The following is a 15,004-nucleotide window of genomic DNA, read 5'->3' on the forward strand; positions in this document are numbered from 1 at the left end:
TTTGGAGTATTGGAGTCATTTGAGAGTGAACCACAGATGAAAGATATCTTTATGTCTCTGTGTCTCGCTCTGCCTTTCAAATAACTAAAACTTAAAGGAAATTTGCTATTTACATAGGCACTTAGTTACCAGATAATTTAAAGTGATTGTCTTCTAATTAAATACCAGCTTACAGCTGAGTTTTTGTAAAGGAACTCTTTTTTTTATTTTTTATTTTTATTTTATTTTTTTTGACAGGCAGAGTGGACAGTGAGAGAGAGAGACAGAAAGGTCTTCCTTTTGCCGTTGGTTCACCTCCAATGGCCGCCGCGGCCCTCGCACTGCGGCCGTCGCACCGCGCTGATCCGATGGCAGGAGCCAGGTGCTTCTCCTGATCTCCCATGGGGTGCAGGGCCCAAGCACTTGGGCCATCCTCCACTGCACTCCCTGGCCACAGCAGAGAGCTGGCCTGGAAGGGGGGCAACCGGGACAGAATCCGGCGCCCCGACCGGGACTAGAACCTGGTGTGCCGGCGCCACTAGGCGGAGGATTAGCCTAGTGAACCACAGCGCCGGCCAGGAACTCTTACATAAATTTGGGATGTCTGTACCGTGTAAGCTGATGGATATTACAACTAAGGATATGAATCTAAAGAAAATTCACACTCTCAAGCACTTTCTTAATCATACCGTTTTCAAAGCTCAATATACAAATTCTCCAGTAGAAGATGACATACCAGCTTTCTCACTTAACTTGAGTAATCTGTTAAAAAGTCTTTCCTCTGTTCCCCTCTTTGTTGGATACTTACCTGTGGCAAAATTGTTTAGTGTTGTCAACCAAAATTTTCTGATTCCTTTACTGGATATTATAAAGAGCATTATGTGCTATTTTAAAAGATTTACTTGTTTGGAAGGCAGAGTGACAGAGAGAGAAAAAGAGATCTTCTATCCTCTGGTTCACTCCCCAAGTGCCCACACAGCTGGGTGTGAGCCAGGCCGAAGCCAGGACCAGGAACTCCTTCCAGGTTTTCCACGTGAGTGGCAAAGACCCATTACTTGGGACCATCTGCTGCTCTTCCAGGTGCATTGGCAGGGAGCTAGATCAGAAAAGGGTAGCAGCTGGAACTGGAACCAGTGTCACAGGCAGCTGCTTAATCTGCTGTGCCACAGTGCTGGCCCCTTTTCTTTCATTGAGTTTAACATCTTGGCAACATTTGGAAAATTATGTTTCTTCTTTTTTTCCAAGATTTATTTATTTATTTATTTAAAAGAGTTACAGAGAAAGAGAGGGAGAGACAGAGAGATCTTCCATCTGCTGGTTCACTCCCCAGATGGCCACAATAGCTGGGGCTGGACCAGGCTGAAGCCAGGAGACAGGAGCTTCATCCAGGTCTCCCACATGGGTAGCAGGGGCCCAAGCACTTGGACCATCTTCTGCTGCTTTCCCAGGCCATTAGCAGGGAACTGGATCAGAAGTGAAGCAACCAAGACACAAAGCAATGCCCATATGGGATGCTAGCAGAGCTTTACCCACTATGCCACAACACCAGCCGGCCCCCAAAAATTATACTTCTTAAGCATTCATAAAATTTATTTATATTATAAATATTACATTATATATATTCTAGCAACCCCCTAGCTGTTGCAACCACTTACAGAGTGAACCAGCAGGTGGAAGATACCTCTGTCTCTGTCACTTTTCTTTTCAAATAGGTAAATTAATTAGAAGAATAAATGGGTAAAGAAACAACTTAAAAGACAACTTTTTTTTTTTTTTTTTTTTTTTTTCTTAATTTGAAAGGCAGAGGCTTCCCAAATGGCCAAGGTGGCCAGGGTTGGGTCAGGCTGAAGCACTTAAGCCATCTTCCCCTGCTTTCCCAGGTGCATTAGCAGGGAGCTGGATCAGAAGTTCAGCAGCTGAGTCACAGCTGGAGGTTTAATCTGCTATGCCACAATGCCTGGCCCCAAGGACAACAGTTAAATTCAAAATAACCCAAAGGAAGTCACTAGAATTTTGATTTTTAGTTTGAAGATGAAGAAAGGGGTGGAGACAGCTTATTTTGAATGGCATATAAAAGGGATAAAGAGCACAGCTATACATAAATTATTTTATGTATCAATAAGACTATGATTTTCTAACCTAAAGAGCAGGCAGGTGTCCCAGAGGAACTGAATATATGTTACTTCCATTGAGAGATGACCTTAAATTCCTGGTTTCAGATTCTATGTGTTCTCTCTGACATGCTCTTTCTGGTATGTGGACCTTTGCTTAGGGTTGCTTTTGGTCTTTACTCTTGAGCTTTCTGGCATCTGCTTAGTTTTTTAAATGTTAGATACATTTGATGACAGAAATAGAACAATAGCCTCATCTAGAAGAAATTTCTAAGGTATAGAGGCCAATTTTTTATTTTATTTTATTTTATTTTTATTTTTTGACAGGCAGAGTGGACAGTGAGAGAGAGAGACAGAGAGAAAGGTCTTCCTTTTGCCATTGGTTCACCCCCCAATGGCCGCCGTAGCCAGCGCGCTGCAGCCGGCGCACCGCGCTGATCCGATGGCAGGAGCCAGGTGGTGCTTATCCTGGTCTCCCATGGGGTGCAGGGCCCAAGCACTTGGGCCATCCTCCACTGCACTCCCTGGCCACAGCAGAGAGCTGGCCTGGAAGGGGGGCAACCGGGACAGAATCCGGTGCCCCGACTGGGACTAGAACCCGGTGTGCCGGCGCCGCAAGGCAGAGGATTAGCCTATTGAGCCGCGGCGCCGGCTGAGGCCATTTTTTTTTTTAAGATTTATGTATTTGAAATTCAGAGTGGGGGTGGTGGGAGAGAGAGATCTTCATCCTTTGGGTCACTCCTCAGGTGTCTGCAAAGGCAAAGGTTAAGCCAGGCAGAAGCTAGGAGCTTCATCCAGGTCTCCCACATGGGTAACAAGGGCCCAAACACTGCAGCCATTTTCCACTGCTTTTCCCAGGTCATTAGCAGGGAACTGGATTGGAAATGGAGCGTCCAGGAATCAAACCAGCACCCACATGGGCTGCCAGCATCGCAGGTGGTGGCCTTCCCTGCTACGCCACAGTGCCTGACCCCTGTCGAAGGCTTTTGTGTGCGGTGATGCCTGCTGCCCATTTGAGGGGAAGTCTAGGCGCACGTTTGCAGACTGCATCCACCCAGTGGGCCTGAAGTGCAGGGTAGCAACTGCACAAAGGAAAACCTGTGGAGTGTTGTTAGTGCCTGTAAGGTTCCAAGTAAGTTAACCCTGCCTCCTTTTAAAACTCTCATTCCTCTTCTTCTCTAAACAGACCTTCTGTCGGTGGTTAGAGAATTCCTTAAAAGGTTTGCCAAAGGAGACAACTGTAGGAGCTGTCACAGTGACACACAAACAACTTACAGACTTCCACAAGCAAGTTACTAGGTGAGTGATGCCGGCGGTTCTTAAAGGGAGTGTGCACAGTAGCTGAGGTGCAGAGGAAAAAGGTACCTGTGTTTCTTATGTGTTTTTATAAATTCATAATGTAGGGTCTACTTAACGTAGAGTTGCACAAGTTGGTATTTGAAGCCAGTCTAAGGCAAAAGCATCACTGTGCTATATATTTGGGGTCTTCAGGAAGATTATGGAAAAGCATACCATGAATGAAAAGATTATGCTTAGATTTCAATGTTTTTGCATCAAAATAAACTTAATCTTTTAATCCCATTTTTCCATGAACTTTTTGATGTGCCCTTGTATGTACATCACTTCTACTTCGTATCAGCTAACTGGTAGAGATCCTGGAGTATAAGTGAGGAGGTGCTACCTCTCCCAAGAGAAAAGTACGCTGAGCAGGTGACTCCCCTTCAGAAGGTCCACCCCTATCTTCCCGAGTCCTTAGTTCTTATCCATAATCAAGGGTCAAGAATGTAGATGCTGGGATGGGCCTTGGGGCATAGCGGGTTAGGCTGCCTCCTGGGACACCAGCAGCCTGTAGTGGAGTGCCAGATTGATTCCTAACTGCTTCACTTACTCTCTAGCTCCCTACCAGTACACCCAGGAAGGCAGCAGATGATGGCCCAAAAACCTGGGTTCCTATGACCCACGTGTGAGATCCAGATGGAGTTCTTGGGTCCTGGCCTCCCTCTGGCCCAGTGCTAGCTGTTAGGAGCACTTAGGGAGTGAATCCGTGGATGGAAGATCCCTCTCTTTCTCTGTCTCTCCCTCTCTCTCTGTGTTACTCTGCCGTTTAAAAAAAGGGGGGGGGGGTGGAGTGGGGAGTACAAGTGTTTACATAAGCAAAGAAAGCATTGGTTGTAAAAAACAGTAGAGAATTGGGGCTGGCGCTGTGGCTTAGTGGACTAAGCCTCTGCCTGTGGCACCAGCATCCCATATGGGTGCTGGTTTGTGTCCCAGCTGCTCCTCTTCTGATCCAGCTCTCTGTTATGGCCTGGGATAGCAGTAGAAGATGGCCTAAGTGCTTGGGCCCCTGCACCCACGTGGAAGACCTAAAGAGCTCCTGGCTTCGATCGCCCCACCTCTGGCTATTGCAGCCATTTGGGAAGTGAACCAACAGATGGAAGCCCTCCTTCTCTGGGAGTACAAGTGTTTACATAAGCAAAAAACATCGTTGTTGGGACTGGCACTGTGGCATAGCAGGTAAAACTGCCACCTGAGCACCAGCATCCCATGTGGGCGCTAGTTGAAGTCCTGGCTGCTCCACTTCCGATCCGGCTCTCTGCTGTGGCCTGGGAGAGCAGTGGAGAATGGCCTAAGTGCTTGGGCCCCCGCACCCACGTGGGAGACCTTGGGGAGGCTCCTGGTTTGGGATTGGCCCAGCTCTGACCTTTGGGGCTGTTTGAGGAGTGAGCCAGTGGACAGAAGACCTCTCCCTCTGCCTCTGCCTTTCTGTAACTCGGCCTTTGAGATAGATGGATGGATCTTTAAGGGAAAAAAATCGCTGTCTGAATATTGGAGTATCTGGGTTGGAGTCCTAGTCCTTCTCTAGATTCCAGCTTCCTGCTACTGTGCAGCCTGGGAGGCAGCAGGTAAATGGGCAGCTCAGGTAGTCGGGTCCATATCACACAGGTGGGAGGCCCAGATTGAGTTCCTAGCTCCGGGCTTTGGCATGGTCTGTCCCAGACCCAGCTGTTAAAGGCATTTGGGAAAGTGAACCAAGGGATGGAGATTTGTCTTTGTGTGTGTGTGTGTGTGTCTGTGTGCCTTTCTCTCTGTCTCCCTGCCTTACAAATAATATTTTTAAAATGTGAAATGTGTTGCTGTCAACACATTTATTTATTTGAAAAACAGAGCTACAAAGAGAGATAGAGAAAGAGATCTTCTACCCACTGATTCATTTCCCATGAATGACTGCGATAGCCAGATCTGGGCCAGGCCCAAACCAGAAGCCAGGAATTCCATCCTGTGCTTTCACATGGGTGGCAGGGGGCCAAGCACATGGACCATCTTCTGCTTTCCCAGGAACATCAGCAGGAAGTTGCGGAGCAGCCAGGACTAGAGCTGGAACACCAGTGTAGGATGGTGTCTCAGTGGCAGTTTGACCCTCTGTGCCACAGTGCCAGCTCCTCAGCATGTGTTCTCAATGTAATTGCATAGCCTTTCTGATTACTGTTTATAGCCCTAAAGATGTCACTTGATTTTCTTTCAATGCCTCTATTAGTACATAGTTATATTATTTTTACATTTTCAGTATTACAGATGATAAAAAGATTATAGCCTTTTCCTTCTTTTGAATATTTTTCTTAAAATGTAATCACTGGATCAAAGGTAATAAGACTTTTTAAAAATTTTTTTTATTTATTTGAGAGAGACAGAAAGTTCTCATCCACTGGTTGACTCCCCCTAATGCCTGCAACAGTTAGGCCTGGTTGATGCTAAAACTAGAGTGGGAACTGAATCTAAGTCTCTCCCACGTGAGTGGCAAGGACCCACCCACGTGAGCCATCATCTCCCAGGGTCCTCAACTGCAAGAAGCTAGAATCAAGAATACAGCCGAGACTTCAACCCAGGCATTCCAATATGGGATCCAAGTGTCCCAAGTAGTGTTTTAACTGTTAGGCCAAATACCTACCTGAAGGTTACCAAACTGTTATGGTCTTTGATAATATTAATGATGGCTATATTTATTGGATATTTTATAATTGTGTATTACCTTGACTTGATACTCTTTGCTTATATCTAGAGCAATAGTATATTTTGTGCCAGTATATAGTAACTAGAAAACAACAAAGAACAACAGGCATTTGGTTCAGCAGTTAGACTGCTGGGGACAGGCAGTGGGTTAACCACCTCTTGGCCTGTCTGCATCCCGTATCAGAGTACCAGGGATTGAGATCTGCCTCTGCTTCTAATCCAGCTTCCTGCTAATGCCACCGGGAGGCAGCTGATGATACCCTGAGTACTTGGGTCCCTGCCAGGTACTCGGGAGGCCCCAGTGGAGTTCCTGGCTCCTAGCTTGAGCTTGGCCTAGCCCTACCTGTTTCAGGCATTTTGGGAGTAAACCAGCAGGTGGAAGGCCTCTCTCTATCTCTCTCTCTTTTTTCTTTTCTTTTTTTTTTTTTTTTTTTTTTTTTTTTTTTTTGGACAGGCAGAGTGGATAGTGAGAGAGAGAGAGACAAGAGTGGATAGTGAGAGAGAGAGAGAGACAAAGAGAAAGGTCTTCCTTTTTTGCTGTTGGTTCACCCTCCAATGGCCGCTGCGGCCGGCACATCTCGCTGATCCGAAGCCAGGAGCCAGGTGCTTCTCCTGGTCTCCCATGCGGGTGCAGGGCCCAAGGATTTGGGCCATCCTCCACTGCCTTCCCGGGCCATAGCAGAGAGCTGGCCTGGAAGAGGGGCAACTGGGACAGAATCCGGTGCCCCGACCGGGACTAAAACCCGGTGTACCGGTGCTGCAAGGCGGAGGATTAGCCTAGTGAGCCACGGCGCCGGCCAAGATTTATTCATTTTTAAAGGAAGAATTAGAGATTGAGATTGAGATTGATTCGGGAGTGGGGGGGGAACCCTTCAATTCACTGATAGACTCCCCCGATGGCTGCAACAGCTAGAGCTTGGCCAGGCTGAAGCCAGGTGCCAGGAGCTTCTTCCAAGTCTCCCATATGGCTGGCAGTGGCCCAAGCACTTGAACCACCTTCTGCTGCTTTTCCCAGGCTATTAGCAGGGAGCTGGATCAAAAGCAGAACAGCCATGACATGAACAGGCACCCATATGGGATGCCAGCATTGCAGGCGGTGACTTTACCCACAATGCCAGCTCCTCTCTTTCTTTTTCAGTAAATAAAAATGAAGTAAATAAAGGCAAAAATAAGGAAATGAATGTTTTGTTGCAAAAAATATACAAGATATATTTTAACAGGAAAAGGACCGTATCACATAACCCAACTTGAACTTTTAAAACAATTTTTAAAAAAAATTTTTGGCCGGCGCCGCGGCTCACTAGGCTAATCCTCCGCCTTGCGGCACCAGCACACCGGGTTCTAGTCCCAGTCAGGGCACCGATCCTGTCCTGGTTGCCCCTCTTCCAGGCCAGCTCTCTGCTGTGGCCCGGGAGTGCAGTGGAGGATGGCCCAAGTGCTTGGGCCCTGCACCCCATGGGAGACCAGGAGAAGCACCTGGCTCCTGCCATCGGATCAGCGCGGTGCGCCGGCCGCAGCGTGCTACTGCGGCGGCCATTGGAGGGTGAACCAACGGCAAAAGGAAGACCTTTCTCTCTGTCTCTCTCACTGTCCACTCTGCCTGTCAAAAAAAAAATTTTTTTTTTTGAGGGCTGGCGCCGTAGCTCACTTGGTTAATCCTCCAACTGCAGTGCCGGCATCCCATATGGACGCCAGGTTCTAGTCCCGGTTGTTCCTCTTCCAGTCCAGCTCTCTGCTGTGGTCCAAGAGGGCAGTGGAGGATGGCCCAAGTGCTTGGGCGCCTGCACCCACATGGGAGACCAGGAAGAAGCACCTGGCTCCTGGCTTTGGGTCAGCGAAGCTCTGGCTGTGGCAGCCATTTAGGGGGTGAACCAACAGAGGGACGACCTTTCTCTCTGTCTTTCTCTCTCTCACTATCTAACTCTGTCAAATTATAAAAAAAATTTTTAAGATTTATCTATTTACTTGAGAAGCAGTTACAGACAGAGGGAAAAGCAGACAGTTCTTCCATCTGCTAGTTCACTCCCTAAATAGCCACAGTGGCCGGAGCTGGGCTAATCCAAAGCCAGGAGCCAGAATCTTCTTCTGGGTCTCCCACGCTGGTGCAGTGGCCCAAGCATTTGGGCCATCTTCCACTGCTTTCCCAGGCTATCAGCAGGGAGCTAGATTGGAAGTGGAGCAGCCAGGGCATATAGCAGCACGCATATAGATGCGCACACTGTGGGTGCTTGACCTACTATGCCACCGTGCCAGCCCCAATTAAAAATGTTTGAAGTTGTGATAAAATACACATAAAATTCACCATTTTAACCAATAGTTACATTCAATATGTGATATATTTTGGATGTACAACCAATCTGCAAAACTTTTTCTTGTAATGTGAAATTACAACTGTTTAGCAACAGTCGCCCGTTCTTCCCACCCTCCACCCCGTAACTACCATCCTACTTGGTGTTACTTGGTGTTTCTTTGCATTTGACTACTCTAGATACCTCATTTAAGAGGAATACCAGGATTTGTCTTTTTGTGAGTGGCTTATTTCACTTAGCATGATGTCGTCACAGTTCATCACTGCTGTAGGATCCATGTGCCAGAATTTCCTTCTCTTTTAAGCCTAAATAGCACGTCATTTTATATTACATATTCATCTGTTCTTCTGTCAGTGGACATTTGGGTCGCTTTTACTACTTGGATATTGAATAATGTTACTGTAAACATGGGTATGCAGATACTTCCTTCAACCCTCCCAGAAGGTTTCTGTAGCAGCTGTACCATTTCACATTCCTACTGACAGTGCACAAGGTTCCAGTTTCTACAACTTCACCAATACTTGTTATTCTTAAATCCAGTGTAAGGTGATATTGTGTTGTGTTTTGGGATTTATATTTCCCTAATTATTAGTGGTATTTAGCTTCTTTTTATTTGCTTATTTGTCCTTTGTTGTCTTTGGAGAAATGTCTATTCAAATCCCTTGCTCATTTAAAAATTATTATTTTTCTTTATTTGAAAGGCAGAGAGAGACAGACACACACAGCCCACTAGGGAGAGATCTTCCATCCACTGTTTCATTCCCTAAATACCTACAGTGGCAGGACTGTACCAGGCTAAAGTCAGGAGCCCAGAACTCCAGCCAGGTCTCCTACGTATGTGGCAGGACCCCAGGTACTTCATCCATCATCTGCTGCCCCTCAGGGTGTGCATTCACAGGAAGCTGGATAAGAGGTTGAGGAACCAGGGCTCAAACCAGGTTTGAGTTTGGAATACAGCGTACAACTGCAGCAAACACCTGGCCTCTTACCCATTCTTATATTGGACTTGTTTTGTTGTTGCGTTATAAGAATGTCCAATGCGAGGGCACCTCATAAAGTTATGGAGAGGTGACCATTCCTTACAACATTTAAGATGCCACTTGCAACACCTGCGTCCCATGTCTGGAGAGCCTGGGTCCAAGTCCTGACTCCTTCTGATTCCGACTTCTGCTAGTGAACACCATGGGAGGCGGTGGCTGATGACGCAGGGACTGGGTCCTTGCCACCAAAATGGAAGACTGGATGGAGTGTAGACTCTGGGATTTGGCCTGGTCCCATTTCTAGCTGTTGTGGGCCTTATGGAAGTAAACAGGTGGACAGAAGATTCTCCTCCCATACTCCCCAACCCCCACCAGCTGCCTTTCAAATAAAATAAAAATAAGTAATTTTAGTGCAAAAAAATTTAAATTCATAAATTTTTCTTAATATATATATTCCATGAACTTTTTGAAGAACTCTCATTTGCATTGATTTCAGTTTCTTTGCATCAAATAAGTTTATCTTTCAATTACATTTTACATGAATTTTTTGAAGTACCCTTATGTATTTGGGATATTAACTCCTTGTTGAATAGATTATTTGCAGGCTTTTTTACCCATTCATTAGGTTGCCTTTTCACTGTGTTGATTGTATCCTTTGAGACACAGAAGTTCTACATTTTTATGCAGCCCAGCTTATTTTTACTTTTGTTGTTTCTGTTTTTTGGTATCAGGTCTAGAAAATAATTGCCAAATCCAATGTCAAGAAGTTTGTCCTCCACGTTTTTGCTAAGGGTTTGATAGTTTTAGGTCTTTGGTGCAGTTTTTTGTGTATGATGTTAGGAAGGGGTCAGCTTTTTTTACGTGTGGATTTCTAGTTTTCTCAGCACCATTTGTTGAAGACTTTCCCCATTGAACAGTCTTGGCACTCTTGTCAGAAGTCATTTGACCATAAACCAGGGTTATTTCTGATCTCTTTTCTATTCCATTGCTCTGTATGTCTGTCTTTATGTCAGTAGCATGAAGACTGTAGCTTGGTAATGAATTTTGAAATTGAGAAGTATGAGACCTCCACTTTTGTTCTCCTTTTCCAAGAGTGCTTTGTCTATTTGGATTCCATATAAATTTTAGGATTGATCTTTCTGTTTCTGCCCCTGAAGAATGTCATTGAGATTTTCATTAGGAATTGTATTGACTTTATAGATTGTTTTAGGTCGTCCTGAAATCATAGCAGTAGTAAGTTTTCCACTCTGTGCACAGGATACCTTTTCATGCATTGGTCTTTCATTTGTTTCCAGCAGTGTTCTGTGGTTTTCAGTGTATACTCTTTTGCCTCATTGCTTTACATTCCTTTCCTGTTTTTCATTTTGACACTATTGTAAATGGACTAACTTGCAACTTTGGCTCTTTGATTATACCTTTCATACATATGCAGATTACCTTATGCATAGTAAATTCCTGATAAGAGATGTAAGTGGGACAGGATAGGAAAGGAGGTAGGCTTTTATTTTTCCTAACTTTCCATACTATTGTATGTATACATTTCATGTCATATGTTAGACTTTTAAATTTAAAATCAGACCTAGTTTATAGAAGGGAGAGAAAACGAAACAAAGTTTAGGCAATGATGTAGTAGTTCATCTTTTCTGATGACTGGTTTGTAAATGTCACTTTCCAAAATGGTTTGCTTTCTCATCCCTTGAAATATCACCAACAATTTTGTTAATGTTAAAACTCCAGACCATGCACTGCTTTTATTTCATAGTTTACCAAGTGACTTAACTTCATGGTCCAGCAGTAAGCTGATTTAGCCATAGATCAAGTGACACGCATGACCGAAAAATAGCATGTGACCATTTAATGACACATGTGGTCAGAAAAGGGGATTTCCCGTGGACAAGAAAGGGAGGCGTGTGCTGCCTGGGATGGCCTTGCAGAATCATCCGATTTCCTTTTACTGTGAGTCCTCCCAGCAGATATTCCACCTACAAGCTGTCTCAGATGAAAGAGTTACAGTAGTTGCTGCTCTCTGCTTCTGCTTTGCTTTTTTTCCATCTAGTGTTGCTCAGTGGACGTGCAGTATCATTTTGAGTCTAATTTCCTTAGCACAAATAGGATCCTGGGGAAAAAAAACTCAAAAGACTGGACTTGCCATTTAGCATTTTACTTTGAACTTTAGTTAATTTATCTGTAAAATAGCGTTGTTACTCTCTCACCAGGCTATTGTGATACCAAATGGAACTCTAAGGGAGATCTTGCACATAGTAGGTGAACAGTGAATTTGAAATCCTTTCTTAGAAAAGAAAGTGCCAGATTGTCATTATGTACTTGGAAAGCTAGCTGGGGCATGTCTCCTGCCGGCGCTAAGCAGCCACCCACACATTCTGGAATAAGTCTCACCCAAGCCCTGTTCCCTCCATGGGGCTAATACATGACAGCTAGAAGAACAAAGGGGAAGTCCACAATCAAGGTCACGGACATCATTCCCTACTTTGGTAAAAATGTTGGGTCAAGGAAGAGGAGCCTAAATAAAGCAGTGCTGTGACCAGAAATACATGCTCTTTTCCCTTTGGTACAGGAACACACGGTTTACTACCAGCCTGGCCTACTTGGTCTTTCATTGCTAAACGAGTTTTGCAGCTCCCCATAGTAGGCTGTGATGTAGTGGTGAGAAATGAGCTGGGTGAGAGGTAGTGTTTAGGTGTCAGAGAGAGAGAGGGTTTGAGATCGCTCAGCTCCCGTAGTAACTCTCTTTCTCGAGCGTACCTGTTGTCCTGAGCCCATGCGTGACTCAGTCTCCCTTTTGGTTTTGAGGTCCTGTAACTCCTGCCTCAACACGCTGCTTTGTTTGCCGTCCGAGCAGGGAGGGTGAACTGGTTCAGTTCCATTTCGGCAAGTCCAAGCCTGCTCTTCGCGTGGCGCTGGTAATGAATTCCCTGGCTGGCTAAGTTGGTCAGCTTGAGGAAAGCTGGGACTCTTCACTCCAGGATACTCCCAAACACCAAGTGATCAACTGGGACTCTCAGAAACACTGCCATCATTCGCTGTTTCTTTGCCTTGGTGTTTACTCTGTGGCTGCTTATCACTTGTATGAGGATCTTCAAAGCCAAAAGATGTGGAACATGGGAAGCATTGACACTGGAATTAGAGGCCTGGTTGGGGGTGTCTCCATGGTCAAGTCATGAGACCTTTATTATCCTCCATTACCTAGCAGGACATTAGATCAAAGCAGTTACATTTCTCAGCTCACCGCTAGGATTATGGGGCTTGAGAAATGGTGACCATAAAGGTCTTAGAAGTATGATGGGAGGATTAGAACTGTGGGCCTGGGAACCAGGAAAAAAAAAAATGCAGAAAAATAATGGCAGTTTAGAAGATAAATAACTGAGATGAAGACCTTAGAAATAATAAACGCCAGAGCAGTGAGGCAGAAAGCAGTGCTAGCAAGCAGGGAGCTTTTTGACTCGTCTCTGGGGGCACCTGCCAAGGTTTGGTCAACATCCGGCTGAAACTTGTCCGCAAGGCACTTGTCACAAAGTTGGGGGCAGAAGAGAGCTGATTCGAGACCACAGCCTGTCCCCGTTTGCCCTGTTGTCCACGGTTCTCCTTGACTGGCCATTTGGTCTCAGTACTTTTTCTCATGAGCCACAGTAGAGGCTAAGAACTTATCGTCTCTCTTCCAGATTAAATCAGTATCTCTGGGCTAGGGCAAAATTCAGTGCATTAGGATTAGCAAACGAATCTTGAGGCTCTGGCACTTTCCTTAAGCTTCAGGGTTTCCTGTTGTCTTGGTCCCCACACAGCATCTCTTGGGCTGCATACCTCTCTCCTTCCTGACACTGGAAGTGTGACTGCCTCCTTGACAGTCAGTGTGGACTTGGAAATGGACTAAGAAGCATAACACTTGTACTGAAGCTTGTTCAGTCCACAAAGAGGAAATGGCAGAATCCCAGTAGAACCAGAAGACGTTCGTTTTCATTACATTTCAGGATGGGGAGAGGCTAGAAGGAGGCTCCCAGCACCTCCTGTGGAGTGTCAAGTTTCTTAGTGATGTCCCGTGCCTTTGAGTGTGACGGGGGAGTCCAGATGCGGACACTGTAAGGGGATAGCTTGCACTTCATCTCCTTTTCTGTTGCATCTTGTTAGCAGTTCTCCCCTCCGGTGTAAGATAGGAAGTGAGTTTTCTTCCAACATTGAGTCTCGGGCTCTGGCCCGGGGCGCTTGTTTCTGAGGCAGGCTTGCACTGATAAAGCGGCGATTCCTCTCCACAGTGTTAGCTTCGCCTCGTGTTTCATCAGGGCTAGCAGAAACGGCTACCCAGGCAGACAGAAGAATGCAGCTGGCGTGGACTGGTCTCCTGATGCCAGCTTGGGCAGAGGGGGCCTTTTGAGACAGCAGGCCCAGCTGACTGTCGGGCTCTTCATACCACACAGGCAGCTCAGGGTTTGCCTGAGGACCAAGACCTGCTTCCTCCTCCTCCCTTTCCACTCGCTTTAACCCTTTTTTCTCTCCCCTCCTCCCCCAGGAGGAAACCCTGGGCAGCCTGTTCAACTAGAAAATTGATGACTGATAGAGATTTAGTGGCTAAACTGGGCTTTGTAAACTGAATCTACCTTTGGAAGAGAATGAGGAAGCCAGCGTAGCTCAGGCAGCTCAGCTTGTGGAGTTCAGCGAGCAGAGCCTCAGACGCTGTGCTGGCTGCTTTACTTCGAGGCTTCTGGCTCCCTTGTATTTACAGCAAGGATTTAACCAGGTGCAGCTGTTGTTATAGCAACATACACTAACTGAATTGTATTTTGTCCATTGCTCTGTTATCATAAATGCTTTATGTACATGAAGAATTTAGTACTCAATGACATTATAAGATACATAATAATAAATGAGGAAGCTGAGTTAAAGCTTGGTAATTTGCCCAGGGGAACTGGGATTCGCACCCAGAGAGTTTGACTCCAAAGCTCATTCTGTTAGGCCCACCGAGCTTTTGATTATTGTCATCTATAATAGTTCCTCTGTAACCCTGAGTTACAGAGAGATGCGAAGAGGGTGAGGAGATGACGGAGAGGGCCCTAGCACGGCTGGGGTCGTTCTCAGAGTGCCCGGTGCTATGCTGGTTTCTCGGGTGTCCAGCCTCCCTAGTCACACAGCCCCCCCTTTTCTTTTCCAGTGCTGAGGAATGTAAGCAAGTTTGCTGGGCCTTGCGAGACTTCACCAGGCTGTTTCGATAGCTCACTCTGCTGCACTGTGCCTGTCACCCAGGTGAGTGGCGGACGCTCCCAGCCCTGCCCTGTGTGGTAAGGGTCAGTGGCCGTCGGGGACTGGGGGACGGGGCCTGTAGGGGGGGTCAGGGAGGGACTTCAGTTAGCTGTGCTGAGCGGCAGGCAGTCGCAGGGTCCTGCTTCTCCTGGGCCAGGGCAGCCAGATTGTCAGCATCTTCTGGATGCCGTTTTCACTTCCATAAGAAAGTAACTTACAGGATATCCAAAGAATTCGTCTCTTCCCGTACAGACACTGCTAGGACAGGAAGTGCACGTGGTCATGAACACAGTGTTTTGAGCTTAACTCCCTCGCTGAGGGCAGTGCTGCCTAAAGTTGTCCGTGATACTTGACACTCGTCTCCTAC

At 46.2% G+C, this 15,004-nt stretch overlaps 1 protein-coding gene across 3 annotated transcripts in view; it reads left to right on the forward strand.

The window, feature by feature from the left end:
- The window catches only part of TNPO3 (transportin 3), a 106,317-nt gene that overhangs the window by 89,286 nt on the left and 2,027 nt on the right, over positions 1 to 15,004 (forward strand). For all 3 annotated transcript variants that reach the window (XM_062201994.1, XM_062202063.1, XM_062202126.1), the window contains 2 exons: positions 3,277 to 3,389; positions 14,549 to 14,640. In XM_062201994.1, the coding sequence (XP_062057978.1) occupies positions 3,277 to 3,389; positions 14,549 to 14,609 (174 nt within the window). In that variant the 3' untranslated portion in view covers positions 14,610 to 14,640. The remainder of the gene's footprint in view (positions 1 to 3,276; positions 3,390 to 14,548; positions 14,641 to 15,004) is intronic.

Source organism: Lepus europaeus, chromosome 1, assembly GCF_033115175.1.
Source record: "Lepus europaeus isolate LE1 chromosome 1, mLepTim1.pri, whole genome shotgun sequence".
Classification (NCBI taxonomy): domain Eukaryota; kingdom Metazoa; phylum Chordata; class Mammalia; order Lagomorpha; family Leporidae; genus Lepus; species Lepus europaeus.